At 34.9% G+C, this 16,473-nt stretch overlaps 1 protein-coding gene across 3 annotated transcripts in view; it reads left to right on the top strand.

Moving 5' to 3' along the window:
• Positions 1-16,473, top strand: part of KCNT2 (potassium sodium-activated channel subfamily T member 2) — a 156,036-nt gene that overhangs the window by 123,714 nt on the left and 15,849 nt on the right. For all 3 annotated transcript variants that reach the window (XM_074152413.1, XM_074152412.1, XM_074152411.1), the window contains 4 exons: positions 2,383-2,517; positions 7,655-7,766; positions 12,765-12,866; positions 15,712-15,795. In XM_074152413.1, the coding sequence (XP_074008514.1) occupies positions 2,383-2,517; positions 7,655-7,766; positions 12,765-12,866; positions 15,712-15,795 (433 nt within the window). The remainder of the gene's footprint in view (positions 1-2,382; positions 2,518-7,654; positions 7,767-12,764; positions 12,867-15,711; positions 15,796-16,473) is intronic.

Here is a 16,473-nt window from a genome sequence, read left to right as displayed (position 1 = left end):
GCTTTAAAACTACTTATAGTAGTGATACAGCTACAGATTTACCTTGGTGATACCACAGTCATGAGATTTGCAAAGAATCTACAGAAATGTTTTTCACTTTCTACATTTCTTCCTCTAGACCAAAAAAGTGTCTTGGGTTGTTAATACCTACAACTTTCTTAGCTTTTAATTCCACAACAATTATAAAAAGAATTCATATCAACAGAATAATTGAATTCTCAAAGTGTCCAAAGTAATTAATAACCCAAATAGGTTAACCTGTTTTTATTAACATGAAAAATGAAACCTCAATTAAATTTACCAAGTTTATTTCAAAAAGGAAATCACCGAATCCCTCCCTGAAGATTTTTTGTTGTTTTTAGAACTGAGTGCATTAAAAAAAAAAAAAAGTTTGTGGTCTTTGAAATAAGTGATTATACAGAATTCTACAGTTTACAGTAATACTAGCATGAACTTCTGCATCTTTTATGACAATACAATTGCTTTAATTCCTGGTGCAATAACCAATTGTATTTCATAGGGTGGGGTTTTTTGACATGTTTCCATCAATAACAATACTTTAAAAAATATAGTTCATACTTATTCCCTATGTTTTCCTAAACATGTTCTCAAATCCTGTACAATTAATAGAAGTTGATCATCTTTAGCTAAGAACTACAGTGTCAAATATGCAAAGTTTCCTTTCTTATTTAATGGTATAGAATAAATTCCCAAAGTGCCACCTACTACCTTTGAGTACCTAATATTTGTCATTTGGTCACCTGGCATGAAACATCATCATCTTAGAGAGAAAACCTCTAAAAAATTATTCTCATTTACCGCTCGTTTTTGTTAGAAGTGGATGGCCTGCAGAAAAATAGCTTTACCAAAATTCATAGTTGGGATGAACTTCATCAAATTATGTCAGCAAGTAGTAAATATCTGTCCTACAGGCTTCAGGTATAAATCATTTGAGATCTATAACTGAAGAGATTTCACTTGTGAAGAAATCTATTCAGTATTAAGAAACTTGTCGCTAGAACTACCTGAGAACTAGAATTACAATACTTCTAAATTAGTATTTTTTAAATTCTCCACAAATTAGCTGTATGTAACTGCTAAAGTAAGAATAGCTGTTGAGCTTATGAAACATTGAAATGCAGAAAATCTGACTACTTCAGAATATGCTGCTATTTTCAAGGATCAATTGAAAGACTGAACACACGGAAATAAAAATTATTCAAAGTTCATAGTCCTACTTGTGCACTGAAGTTGCTAGTATAGATCATACAAAGTACAGCCTTTCTTTTGCTGTAGTCAACCACTGGTGATATTGCAGAGTTTCAAAAAGAATTATATTATGTATTTGTTTTGGAAGAATATGTATAAGATGTAAAATAAATAATCACAAATTTGTACAGGTTTGCTTACCCAAAATTTCAAAAAGAATTTATAATAGGTTACATCAACTTAGGACCCTGAAAAGGTCATTACTGAAAAGAAAAACTGTATCAGGATACTTAAGACTTAATTAATATTATAGATTGCTAAATGAGAAGCAATTTTAATGACAAAGAATGCAAAAATTTAGTTTTCCAATCTCCCTTGGAAACCATGAAATTCACCCTTTCTTCTTATTTTCACTTAAACATTGCTAGGTTCCTAGCAGTCTTTATCATTACAGAAAAGCCCTTTCTAAACTTTTTGAAAAGTTATTTGTTTCTGTGGAAAATATTGTTAAAACAACTAAAACATGCTTCATGTTGGGAACAAAGCTATAAGAAGCTTGATGAGAACTGTAACTCAGTTCTCTGAGTGTTTTCTATGGTCAGGCTTCACAAGAAATACTGTCTAGCAGAGTGCAGTGTTTTACTGATGTACAGCTGCTCCTAAAAGCATTATGAGAACACTCCCAACTCATAGATTAACCTAAAAAAGTAATTTATTGGATGTCCTGGTAGAACATTTATTAGCATTTTGAAACTGAAATATATTTGTGGGAAAGAGCAACCTAAAGCATTTATTTGGGTCTTTTTATTGCCAAAAGTATCTACAATGAAGCAAGTTGTTGCAGCATGTAAGGACATCCTGTCTTTCCAAGTAAACGTTAAAGGCTTATTTTAAAAAGTTGAAATAAATTTATCATTTTAGCAAAAGGAGAGGGACTGTAACAACCTACTGAAGTGCATTCTGTATGACTTCAAGGAAAACAAGTATTCATATTCTATCAATTAATTGAGATTATATACTTGATGAGAATATATTAGACATTATGATATGTACATGGAGATGAAGGGAACCAGCAACTCACCCTGTGATCTGCAAGTTCCAACCATCCCTAATCTTTTAAGTGTTCCATATTTAAGTCGCTTGTTTCTTTCTCCCTCTTTCTCTTCACAAAAGCCTAGATGACTTATTAAGATGTGGGGTCACCTTTGCAGCTAATATGGTGGTGGTCGACAAAGAAAGTACAATGAGTGCCGAGGAAGACTACATGGCAGATGCTAAGACTATTGTAAATGTTCAAACACTCTTTAGGTAAGGCATATTTGCAATCTGTCTATACATCCTTTTTAATTATGAAATACTTAATGCCTTTTGTACTCAGATAAAAGATTATTTTTTTCCTTCTTCTACTTAAGTTTTCTCTTTTATGAATTTGTGTCTTATGTGGGGAAACTTTTTCCCACCTTGCTTAGCAATACACTCAGAATCCTGAGGTATTCTCCTGAAATCTCAGATGAAATTCTATGCATCCCAAAACTGGATGATCATTTTAAAAGTCAACTGTCAGGTTTACAGGAAGGAAAAGAAAGCTACTCTTGAAGACTTAGGACCAAAGGTAGTTGAGAAAAGAAATTTTTCCCGAATGCAACAGTCTTTCACAGGAATGCTAAAGCCAGTATGAAAAGCAAATCCTTCTAATCCTAAAAGGTAAGCAATGCATCACTATGAAGTTAGTAGTAAGTGCTCACATTTCAAATCTTTAGTTTTGAACAAAAAATTAGGTTTTCAGGCACATGTATGCAAAATTACATATGACAACAACATTCTAAGAGTCATGAAGAAAAAACTGAATACAGAGTGAAAAAATTATCAGTGTAGTAAAGAGGCTGAGAAAGCAGTACTGTGATACAGTTAAACACACTGAGATTTCCTGTTCATTTGAGAACCTCTACTGATTAAAGCCTCACTTTGTGTTAAATAACTTGATTCAGCAAGTACCAAAAGTTACATGTCCTTTTAAACTGTGAAAAAAGTTCTTATTTGCTTAAAAAAAAACCCACACAAAACAAAACACACTACAAAGTCAAGTAAGAAATGTCTACCTGATGCACTAAGGTTTGCACTTCTGTTGTTCATTCTAATAAGACCTAGACAAAATTAAGTCCTTCCCTAGAAGATTCAGTATCATTCAATATTGCTGCCTTTTTCTGTCAGGCCTTCCACATAAGACTGGAGAGAGGTGCATAGCAAAAGTCTTTTGAATCTGCCAGTGTTTTAGAAAACCAAGCTCATTAGAGCACAAGTATTTCAATGGAGATTTTTTTTTTAATTCAACCATGTATGAGAATACAGTTAAATGCTGATAACATTTCTGCATGTGCTCAAAAGAAGCAAAATTTACATTGTACAAGAAATTTTCGTTCTACCTTTTTCAAACTTTGAGTTTTTGAATTTGTACCCAGTACTAGCACAGGTGTGTGTTTCATAGCCACACCTAACTTTAATTTAGAAAATGTAATTGAACTTAATCTGTGCATCATTCAAGTCTACTCTTGACCGTATTGTGCTGGGGTATCTCACTCAGGTTTTGACATACATCACTTAAATTTTTCAGAAATACATTTTAACCCCCAATATAGAACAGAAAAATGAGTTGAATAAAAAAATAAAACTTACAAAGTAATTGATTTTTCCCATAGTTGTGTTGTTTCTGCATAGTTCTACTTTTTAAAATACTACAAAAAAAAAAAAAACGATCATATTAGTACCCTATGTACCATAGGTATCCAACTAGAACTTATTATATAATTATTCAGTTGTCTTGCATGATGCTTACAACTAGATGGCAGCTTTAACTCATGTATGAACTACGTATCTGGTTCAGTTTAATATTAAGACATGATATTTTTTACAAATACCAAAAGAAATCAGAATAAATATCGTGGTTTAAGACTGAACAATACTTTTTCAGAAAACTTTGTAAACTTTTGTAAGTAGTGTGTTGTATAATTTTTTTCTAATTCTTTTCCCTAGAACACGTACAATAATTTCATTTCATTTTTATATTACGTAAAAGTTGTAGAAATAAGTAAGCTCTGGGAAGAGTCATAAGGTAGTGGCAGTTTCCTGTTCTACAGAGTAAACTGCATTAATTGCACCAAGGTAAATAGTTTTTTAATTAATTTTAAAAATATCTTTAAAGGTTTTTCATTACTTAATAACAGCTAATAATATTAGAAACTAATAAAGAAGCTGGACACGATGGAGAACAACAGCTCTTAACACAAACTGTAGCGTTAAAGAAGGATTTTAAACCACTGGAGTTCTGCTCATATATGCTGTTCTCAAAGATATCATGTCAATGAAGAAGATTCCCTTTAAGTCTTACCAAGTGAAATCGTTCAGAAGATACAGGCTAATCTAAACCTCACTGATTTGGTTGACTCAGATCAGTTGACCTCATTAAGGGTTGTGGATAGGCCTGAAAAGGTGATGTAAATGTGCTGCAGTACTCTTTGGCCTAGGTTGCCAGTTCTTATATACCTGTTCTGACATTATTCCCTGATTTACATAATTTAATAATCTTGTTTTTCCAGAAGAGCGTGTCCCCCACACACATTAGAAACAGATACATTGTTTACAACGGCAGGGTTATTAGCAGCTTTAAGGCTAGAAACTGTTCCCTACCGACTAAAACTGTGATACAACACTATCTTATCTGACTTAATTATAGTTACAAGGAGTAAAGAAGAGTGACTCAAATGCTCACACTGATTAAGAAAGGAAATATTTAATCCTTTGGATGGGAAAGAAGAAGTTAGCATAGTTTAAAAGTACAAGGAGAAATTACTAGTTTTGGACTGTGTCCTAGAGACGTTTTTCACTTTTTAATGTGAAATATGAAGCCAACGATTGAGTCCCTATTGACAGCTAGAAGTCCACCTCAGAAAAACAGTGTGTTTCCTCAGACAGTAGGTCTGTACTAGAAGGAGTGTTTAGATTTACTCTTGCTTTCTATTAATTAGTGGGTTTAAATGCTGGTGTTTGGGAGCCCCTGCTCTTAAGTTTTTGTTAGTTAACATCTTGAAGGCTATGTTACAAATACTGCAAGAAGCACATTGACAGCAGTACTCCTAATAAGTCAATAGTTCAGCTGATACCTAATAGTAAGCAGCAATTTTTAGATAAACCAAATGAGTCGTTACATTGTTTTCTTGGTTTATCTTTTTGGTTCGGGAAAAGGACTAAATGTATCTCTTGCTTGCCTGATTCTCAAATACCAGTTCAACAGCAACCCATGTCTTCCATCGGGCCGATTAGGGCTTTTTTCCACCCCACACAGTCCTTTTTTACCAGAATGGGACAGAAAAGAGGGATCTCTGCACAGAAGTAGCCTGCTGCGGTGCTGAAAGCTTGCGGGCAGTGTGCTTCACACCCGGGGCAAGAGGCAATCTGGCCATGACTACCTGGAAAGTCATTTCCCCTATTTCCTCTAAAAGGCAACTCATAAGTAGAATACAAATTTTACAAATACCAGATTTGAAAATTATTTCCTAAAGTTTTCATATCTTTGTGATAAACTAAACCCATCTTTAACAGAAACCTAGTAACCTGCAGTTGTGTATATTCTATCATCAGCTTTTAATGGCTGTTACTCTTAGTTCTGAATGTTATATTGTGAGTTTCAAATATTGCCTATTTTTTAATAGAGCAATACAAGAAAATTTCCACCCAGCAGAAGCTTAAGTAATTCTATGCTACACAATACAGAATTAACGCAGAGGAAATTTATTCTCCTTTCTCAGAACTTTAACACATTTATTAAGCTACTTAATAAATACAAGTTCATACCTAGAAGTGTGATATTGCCAGGATTTTTTTCAATTTTCATGAGCAATTCACAGGTTTTTATAACACACAGCATACAAATGAAGATGTACCACAGTTGTATCTCGAGGATGTGATTATCATGTATTTAATATATGTATGTAGACTCCATTCTCTAAGCACTTAGTCTTTAGTAGGACATAAGTAGACTTTGTGTAACAATACTGCACCACTCAGAGTTTGTATCAAAGTCTGACTGTAAGAGTTAAAAAGGTACAGAAATTCCTGAGCATGCACAATGCCTTTCAAACTACAGTACACACAAATAGTCGTTGTTAACTGATTCATATTCTCACCCAGTTTTCCAAGTCCATTTTCCCTTACATAGTGACATTTAATACTTGATTATTCACAGGGACATGATAACTGCTAACATGACAGTGGCTAGCCATTCTACATCACATGATCATATGTTCAGAACATGGAAACTGTATTGCAATAACATGACCTTAACATGTACTGGCAGATAGTTTTGACATACATTTCTTAGGCTCTGCTTGAATTGCCATTTCAGTGAAGTGAAAGCCATTTCAGTTTCCTTACAAAAGTGAGGGAAAGAGACTGAAGACTTGCAAAAAGGTACATTGGATTCCATTTGACACTAACTTACTAAATTCAGCTTTCAAGAACACCACTTTAATTTTTATCTGAATGAAACAGAAGACACATTAATGATGTCATTAGTACTACAATTATCTATTGTTACATGTAAATAAGTACTTTCAGGGTCAGCAGAGCAGATTACAAACGCACATCTCATTTTCTGACACTAATCTGTAGAGGGGATACTCAAATATTCCAAGTTGTTTAGCATTTGCATAGCATAAACTACAAATTTCTTTCCAGTTCTTAGAGCCCTGAAGGCTGGGGAGGGGCTCTTTATTCTGTTTCATGAAAATCTGTGTAATTCAGCCAGTCAGAGTTAAACTTTATTCACTATTTTTGTTATTGGAAGCCTGAATTAGTGTTAACTTATAAATATTTTGTGCATGTAAGTATTTCAAAGTGAGAACATAAGTATACATAAGCATGCAATTCTATGATTCTATGATTTTCTCAGCAACTTCCAAGAAGTGTCTATTTTCATCTATGTTGTTCAGTCTATGGACACAGAGCATACAAATAGAACTAAAAAAAAAAATAAAATCAAATTGAAACAGTACATAAGCCTGCTCTAATAAAATGGTAGCTTACATGCAACCAGATACTAAGCGCAGGCTATATAGTTTTGCATTTTTTGTTGTTTCCTGCAGATTTGTGTCATTTTAGAAATTATAACATAAATTCTCTGTTAATGAAATTAAGTGGTTCCTTTCTAGCATTACAATGTTTTATAAGCTCAACCTTTGAATGTATGTTTGCTGCTTTGTGAATTCTACAGAGAATTTTGGTAGCTTCCTCTGCTATTATACCAGCATTTCTTTGTGCCAAAAAACACCACAGGTTTCAGGCACTTCATTAAAAACATGGTCATGAGCACAAGCTATAGCATTATGTAGAGCCTAACATTAGTGAATTGTTATAATTAGAGGTATAACTGTTACATTCTTTTAAAATACAGGTTGTTCTCAAGCCTAAGTATTATTACAGAACTAACTCACCCAGCCAATATGAGATTCATGCAGTTCAGAGCCAAAGACTGCTATTCTCTTGCTCTATCCAAATTAGAAAAGGTAAGAAGATTTGCCTCTCTCCATCCCCAATTTAAATGTTATAATTTTAACACTTTTTCTGATTTTGTAACAATGCTTTCAAAACAAGGGGAAACAGTGAAATTATTTTATGGTTGCAGAGCTAATGTAAAAGATTAATTTTTTCAAATTCTACCCTCATTTAAGAACGAAGTTAGATTTGAGTTCCATCACTTTGCAATATAATATTAACCCACCAACCCTCTGGACAGAGGTGAACACAGAATTTGCTCAAGGAAAATCAACTATTTTTGGATAACAGAATATTCAGAGTTAATGCGGTTTCCCAAGAGGCTGCCACAGGCAATTAATGTGGAAAATATTTTAATTGACTAAACACAACTTATGCACTTTTTTTTCCAATTCACTTTAAAGGCACTGTAATTACACATTCTTTATAGGCACTATAATTACATATTCTATATTCCACGTATCTGTATGGAGTTTGCATTACTGTGACAGTTTGAGAACAGAGGCCTGGAGCACCTATGAAGACAGGCTGAGAGCTGGGGTTGTTCAGCCTGGAAAAGAGGCGGCCCTGGGAAGACCTTACAGCAGCCTTCCAGTACTTAAAGGGGGCCTACAGGAAAGATGGGGAGGGACTCTTTATCAGGGAGTATAGTGACAGGATGAAGGGTAACGGTTTTAAACTGAAAGAGGGTAGATTTAGATTAGATATGAGGAAGAAATTCTTTAGTGTGAGGGTGGTGAGACACTGGAACAGGTTGCCCAGAGAGGTTGTGAAAGCTCTATCCCTGGAAGTGTTTAAGGCCAGGTTGGATGGGGCTTTGAGTAACCCGGTCTAGTGGAAGGCTGTAGCAGAAGGTCTTTAGATGATCTTTAAGGTCCCTTCCAATGCAAACCATTTTTTAACAGCAATCATTCTCTGTTAAAGGGCAGTCCTAGTGACAATAAGGGTAGTAACACTACTTAAATGCTAGGTAATACGTTCATCTTCTATACATTCTAGTGCACGTGATGGCATTTTCAAGCTGTGGAACAGGGAGGCCAGATGGAGATAAGTTTAATTTACTTTGCCTGTCCAAAATACTATTGCTGAAACATTAGATGGGAGCATACAAAATAACATTGTGCATCTGTTTTACTTGGTAAATTCAAGGACAATCCTCTTTTTCACAGACCTTCGTTGGTGATCTGACCCATCTACCGCTGCAGTCCACAAAACTTACAGTATCACCTTCATGATCTTTCAGGCCATTTTCTGAGTTTATGAGACTAAGACAAATAAATATCACTGTGCCAGTCTTCAAGAAGAGAAGACTTTCACTCCAGTCAGCTCTTTTTCTCAGCAGATATTATTGCTGGGTTCTCTCATGTAGCCTCCCAATCTCTTCACCTCAGATATCTTAGATATCTTAGGAAATTTGAATTCATGCTAAAATCAATATCATTACACAGAACTAGCATATAATTTCCATTTCCTAGCTGTAGGGTAAATTTCTTAGATATTGGGGATTTCAGATATTTCAGTATTTACTATATAACATTCACATAGTTAATTGTAACATATATTTAATGGAAAACTGCCTTTTCACACAAGCTTATCTTCACAGGCAGCTCCAAATTTCTTACACATGAATTAAATTCTGCAAAATTCAACCTGTCTAGATGAGATTGACTTCTAATATGAATCCTATCTTTTACTCAGTTGAGTATCATGCTTACATTTCGACCACAAGATATAAATATCTGGGTGATCTTTTGTGATTTGTTGACCTTTGCCTGAAATAGAACGATGGCCCAATCCTATCTAGGTGGTATTCTGATACGTGCATAGAATGGAGAACTGTGAGGAAGCTAGATAAAAGTTGTTAGACAAAGAGGAGCAGTTTGCAGTGGGAGGCACGTCTTCATTTGGATTATGCCACTCCCACTATCCATTAAGGTTCGCACCCATGGTTCCTCCATTTTAGCACTCCTTCCCTCAATGGTAACATCAGGAAGAATAAGTTGGAACTAGCTGGAATTGTGCATTGCCAGTTTATTCAGGGCAACATGTGCCAACAGCTGGATAGCGCCTTTCAAGACTATGTTCCAACCTAACTTAGTTCCTTGGTGTACTATATCCGACAGCAGAATAGTGACAGCTTTCTCAGTATGTCGTGTCTGCAGTGGCTTCTGGAATACTCCACGGACTGTAGCCTGTCTACCTCGATGCAGTGAAGTGAGGGTTCTTATCTCGGTTCTCTAACTTGCTTTACATTGGCTCCCTCATTTTTCCAGCAAAGGTTCTGGAAATCATTAGAAATATTATAACTTCCCTATCTTTATTAATTTATTGTAGAAATGTAAAGTTGTGAATACAGGTTGGAAACTAGACAGTTAATTAACTTCCTTTCCAAACTATGCTATGCTGAAATAGAGGTAGATAAATTATCTTAAAGAAAGAACATTTTCTTCATTGCTGTTGAAGTTGCCTGCTGTTGATATTTCCCACTCATTTAATCTTAACATTTGCAGGGAGAACTTCACAGGTGGTGCTGTAGTTCATTTGATGTTTCAAAACTCCCTCATGCAAAATGAAAGGCAATTAAAAACTCAAGTAAAAATTATCTAATGCAGTCAAACGTACAGTTGATTGTTATTTCTGCATTAAGCACCTCATTTTCATAAAGACTAAAACAGGCAAGCTGCCTTCATGTACCACTGAAACACACATGCAAAAATTGACTTTTCAACCTAATGGACTGCAGAAGAATGATACGCAAATCAAAAGTCCATCTGTTGTTGCAGCTGCAACTTTCCTCATTTTAGAGATAAATAAATCTGAACACCAAACTTAGCACTGACATAGGAGAAAGCAATGGCCCTTATACAACAGAGAAAAGGAAAAACAAACCACCCATGGTCTAAACTTAAAACTTATGTTCCTCATTTTTCTTAGATAAGAAGAAATGAGGTAACCACTCTCTCAAGAGAGAAAGGGTTTAGAAAGTCTTAGATAAGATTCACACTTTATTTTTCTATGATTTTTTTTTTTATTTTCCAAGTAAATATTGCAGGTGTTAACTGAAGGATAAAAATTCTAAACCTTTAAACGATCGTTTTAAAATATGTGGAAACTCCTATATTTTTTAATCAAACCAATACTGTGATATTGTGTCTTCCATAGGTATAAGCATATACATGTTAGGTGAGCAGAAGTCTATCTGGGATGTCCCAGTATATTTACAATGATATACACAAAGCCAGGCTGCTTTTTTTTCACTTCAAATAAAGATAGGGCATACTGCCTTCATTTTTTTTTAGTATTGTTCAGGTTTTATGCAGATTTGAAGTAACATAAAATAATAGCAAGCAGTAATGATATATGGATTATTAACAAAAGATTGGTACCTCTTAATTGGTGTAAGTCTTATTTTAGATGGATCTCTAATGATTTACATTCTAAAAATAAATTCTAAAAAGACAATTCTAAAAATAAATAAATAATTAGCATACATATTTTGCTGTTGAACTGGCAGGTTTTTAGAAAGCTGTTCCAGATCAACAACAGAAAATGAATCTGTTCTTACCAAAAAGGTAGAACAGAAGCAATTAAGAACAAATAGTCCAAAATGTTTTAAGCTCTTCCAGGGGTGAAATGTTATCAATGCAAAATCCCTTTTGCATTGGGATGCAATGCAAAATCAAGAAAAATGTCAAGAAAAAAACTGTAAGGAGGTTTCCATTCCTAGATTCCTGATTAGTCTTATGTCTGACTTGGGCAACAACCAACATTTACCAAAACTAACAGTGCACTGACGGTTGCCTGTAATAAGCTACTAACTCTATCACCTTTATATGTTCTTGCATGACCCCCACCTTCCCCCCCACAACCCCTCCCCCTTATCCTTGTAGGTTAATTACAGACACTTTGCATTGTTTGTACACAACAGTTACAGCCTATCATGGCAGTTTCCATATTACTGTCTATATCAGAGGATAATACATTAAATCAAGATGTGCCCTAGATCTCTTTCAACCACTGCCAGAGTGACCAAAACAGGGCCTCAGGTTAGTTTGGGGTTGGTACTTTGTTATTGGTATTGTAGAATTAACTGCTGTGAAACAATAGGTATTTATTTAGAAATAGTAAAAAGATAAAACCATGATAAAGAACCTTAAAAAGGATTTGATACAAATATAAATTGACGTATAAAAGAGGGAAATAAATTGAAAAGTTTACGTGCCAGCCAGTCATTCCCCAGCATGTACTACTGTATATACGTGGCGGATGCAAGTGTCTCAATTGCAAGACGTGTAAAATTTCTGTGCTTTAAGAACACCTCTTATTCTTTGTGACATCTCTGAATAGAAAGCTTGATATTTCCTCTCTTCTTCAAAAATAATAAAATCACTACCAACCTGTACTTTTGCTCTCCAATAACTGAAGGAATAGGAAACATGTTATGGTGTGACTCCTCTGCAAGCGAGATATGATAAGGAAAAGGCATAAATATAATTATCTTTTTCTGCATCCCTTCCCCAGAAGCATGAGAGCAAGAAGTTTCTACCTCAGTCCATGTCTGATCTCATCTCAGATCCTCACATTCACTGAAATACCATTTCTTTTACATGAGATTGTGTTCATGTTTCATGTAACTGTTCTAGTAGACTTTTCTGGACCTGAATGAGAGTCCACTGTCAGCACCAAGGAACTGGAGCAGGAATAACAAGAGCTTTGCTCTAAGCACAGTTGAAATCCCTTGGTCACTTTTAAAATGATCTGGTAGAATATGCCCATGCAATTTGAGATGTGATGATTGAAACAACATATGCATTAAACAAAATCTTTCAACCTGAAAAATTCTAAGTACTCAACAAAGATGCTACGTATTTGTAGAAAGAAACTATATTCAGAGTAAAGTGATTTTACACTTTTGACCTCTTTCAAGTTAATATCAATTTGATGTTTTTATTATAGTCCTTCCAACACCAGCACTAAAATGTATCTTCTATTTTTCAATTCCTTAACAGAAAGAGCGGGAGAAGGGATCTAATTTGGCATTTATGTTTCGACTGCCCTTTGCTGCTGGCAGGGTCTTCAGCATCAGTATGTTGGATACGCTGCTTTATCAGGTACTATGAACAATACTGTGACTTATTTTAACTCAGACATGAATCATTACAACCTATTTTATTGTACTTAATTGTTAGATGACCATGTTTCCCTATATGAATTAATATATGTCTGTACCAGGAACAAAGGTAAAAGATAATGGAGCATGTTTCATGCAACAGTAATAGCTCAGTTATCAACCCAAAAACTCTGTTCTTGCATGAATTCTGTTGTTAAACAATATATACTGTTTGTGAACCTCTCCACACTCAAATAAGCAGGATAGTTTGCATAAGGCCTACATAAAATACAGATTGTACAGACTAATAATGCTTATACTCTGTGACAAAAAGGCAGTGGCCATTCCCACAAAATAGTGTCTCTAACCACAAAAATCAACAGAATTACTTCTATGAGTAATTTATCAGTCATCTACGTTAGCTGATAGAGGCCTCAATTACTTCATTGGGTCCTGTCCTCTTACTCATGTTGATTAGACTTCCAGATGACCAGTTATCATATCTTAAAGTAATCCATTCTTTTCCTGACAAGAAGCATGTGCACTGGTTACAAAGAGACAGTGAAAAGGCAAGAAAAGGCAGCACTGAATCGCCCAAGAATCCATGACAGAGCTCCTCATGCGAAAAGAAGTGATGACAGTTAGTGGGGATAAGGGAAGGGCAACAGCCTCAGACAGCTGAAGAAACGATATATCAGAAAATACAGGGTCAGGACAAATGAAGGTAGGAGTTGCTGGTTTCAGGGTGGAAAAACAGGAGAATATTGCCCTTGCGCTTCAGCAATGACCACCTTTCTGCACATCCTGATATATTGAGATGCACAAGCAGCACCAGCCTTCAAGGATCTAGCTATGTAGAATAAGCAGCAATACCACCATGGCCCATGTAGCCTGCTCAGCAGCTACCTACTTTGCCTATACCTAGAGGTAGCCTGTGGATGCTTTAGTATTCAGGGAATAAATGTTCTTTGAGGGAAATTATTTTACTTGGTAATTTGGTGCATGAAAGGTGTTCTTTCTTCTCAATTCTACTTCCAAATAAATTCCCTGAAGGCAAATTCAATGTAAATAGAAAAATTCCTGGAGCTAAGCTTTTCTCAAAAAGTCATTAATATATGAAACAGTCATATATATGGGCAGGTACCAAAAGCAGACAAGCCAACAGATGTAAAGTCATTTATCAAATTGTAGATGTTTTAGAAATAAATGCATTTGCTTATAAAACATGTTTTTAATCATGTTGCAGAATATCAACCTCACATATGGCAATTATTTTTTTTTAAAGTAGATTAAGACACCTATAGGGAAACAGATCTGTCATCATCAACAAATACAGTCAGCAATATTTTATACTTGCTCCTAGGCATGATCAGTCATGCTATGACTTGACAGAATAAAACCATTCACCAGAAAGTGTTTAAAACAAAAACCTCCACATGCTCATTCTCACTTGAATTTCACCCATTCTTTCTTTGAACTCCTGCTGCTCAGGTGAACTGTCATTTTTCTAGAACTACATTTCTTATTCCAATTTAAAAATACTATGACAGCAAGTTCTCTCTGTTCTTTTTCATGGTCCCATCCTTTTCTATATGACATCTTTTTCTTATGCATACAAGGAACAGAATAAATTACATAGAAAACAGCGGGGTTCATCTGGTGCATTCTGTTTTAGGCCAAAAGAAAAGCCTTCAAATTATCTTTAGGACACTGACTGAAAAATGAAAACTTGGTCTAGCAAATCCTTGTAAAAATACCTGTTAATCTAATGATAATTCCATAGCATAAATGATGCAGCCAAGATAACAAATAAGTGAAGGTTACAAAAAATTTTGTTCTTTTCAAGAAGGTGCTCATTGGCATTTACCCTGTCACAGCTGGAAGATTACCGATGTAACAGTTAAAATAGTTAAATCACTATATATCAAATTAAATGTGTCTCGCTTCTGAGTTTAAATGAATTCAGATGCTGTAACTCTAAAGAATGTATATAACACCTTTGTCAGGTATTTCTTAGTTAAGACCTATTTCCTAGCTCCATATTTGTGTTAAACCAAAAGAGCTAATTGCAAGTTGTGTTCCAACAAGGACTGATACCCTGCCTTGAATGCTGCCCTCCTGCACCTAAGAGGAGGTTGCAATGAACAGTCCTACCACAGTTAGCAGAGCACCCCCACGGCCCTGATTCCAGCAGCCCAACTCATAAGGAGGAAAACTCTTTGTGATTTTAGCAGATCTAATGTCTGTTCCCAGTCTTAGCCTACACTTCTACATTTACCTTAATTTCTACCTTTTAACCAATCAGGAAAATAATTCTGTTAGCAGAGCAACAAGCCTGACCTCAGATAAGGCAGATCAACCCTTAAAAAAATAGATGGATTGGTGAAGGCAAATGACTTCTTTGAATTAAAATAATAGCAGTCTCACCTTAGCATTACCAACAACTCAGACCCATCTTACCTACGACAGCTTTTCTTTTGCACAGAAGATTTCATTATTATAATTTCACACCTAGTAAGGCTAACATCTTACTTCCATTGTTCTTACATCTACATTCACCTTTGCTTTCATGGTTCCTTATTGTGCCTTAGTCTCTTTGAATCCCGTATATACATTGGATGCACATAAAGAGCCAAATAAAAAAATATGTTATGTAAGTAGATTCAGCACAAAGAAAGGATAGCTATTTCTACAGTGATTAAAATACTTAAAAGATGAAGAGATTGATTGTAAACACAGATGTACAATTTCTTTGAAATTCACACATAATGCTAATGGTTACCTGCTCATCTGTTCATTAAAGCATTTTTCTTTCTTTTCCGTCTCTCCTATTAAATATCTTGCAGTCATTTGTAAAAGATTATATGATTTCTATCACAAGACTTCTGCTGGGACTTGATACGACACCAGGATCTGGGTTTCTTTGTTCTGTAAGTTATTGAAAAAAAAAATAAAATAAATTATGACATAGTACCACAGCAGATTCTGTACTGTCTGCAAAATACCTACTTTCTTTGTATAGCACTTCCTTTTATGAAAGTCCAAGAAAGGCCATCTGTTCCCTTTTTTACCAGGAAGACAAGAAAATTACATAGAAAACATACCCATTTATAGTTACTTCCATAGCAAAAAACATCCCCTCCAAGAAAACACAACATGTTCTATAAAGCACAAAGGAAAATAGGAAAACACAAGAAAAGTACATTTTATATAGCAATGGCAGCTCAGCAACCAATTTTTAAAATTAAGTATATAAAACCCAGGAAGCACTACCTATATTGTACAGCCTGGCTAGCACTTACACACAATGCTATTTCACAACACTCATCTCCAACATAAGCAGTAAAGGGCAGAACTGGATTTTACACAACATTAAGATGTATTAAATGGCTTTAGTTTAGCTGTCAAAGTTCAAAAGTCACATTGTTATTATATATGTCAATATTCTCCAATGTAGCGTTTATTTATTTTTTATATGTATATACACACACAAAAATAAGACTATAAAATTTTTTTTTTTATTAAAAATAAACTCCACCTTTTTGTTTTCCTCCCACAATCATCACATCCCAGGTGGCTAACAGATGAATAGAAGTTGAATTATTTAC

Source organism: Numenius arquata, chromosome 8 (genome assembly GCF_964106895.1).
Source record: "Numenius arquata chromosome 8, bNumArq3.hap1.1, whole genome shotgun sequence".
In the NCBI taxonomy this organism is placed as follows: domain Eukaryota; kingdom Metazoa; phylum Chordata; class Aves; order Charadriiformes; family Scolopacidae; genus Numenius; species Numenius arquata.
Note: the sequence above shows the minus strand (reverse complement) of the source record. Positions and strands in the feature narration are given on the sequence as shown.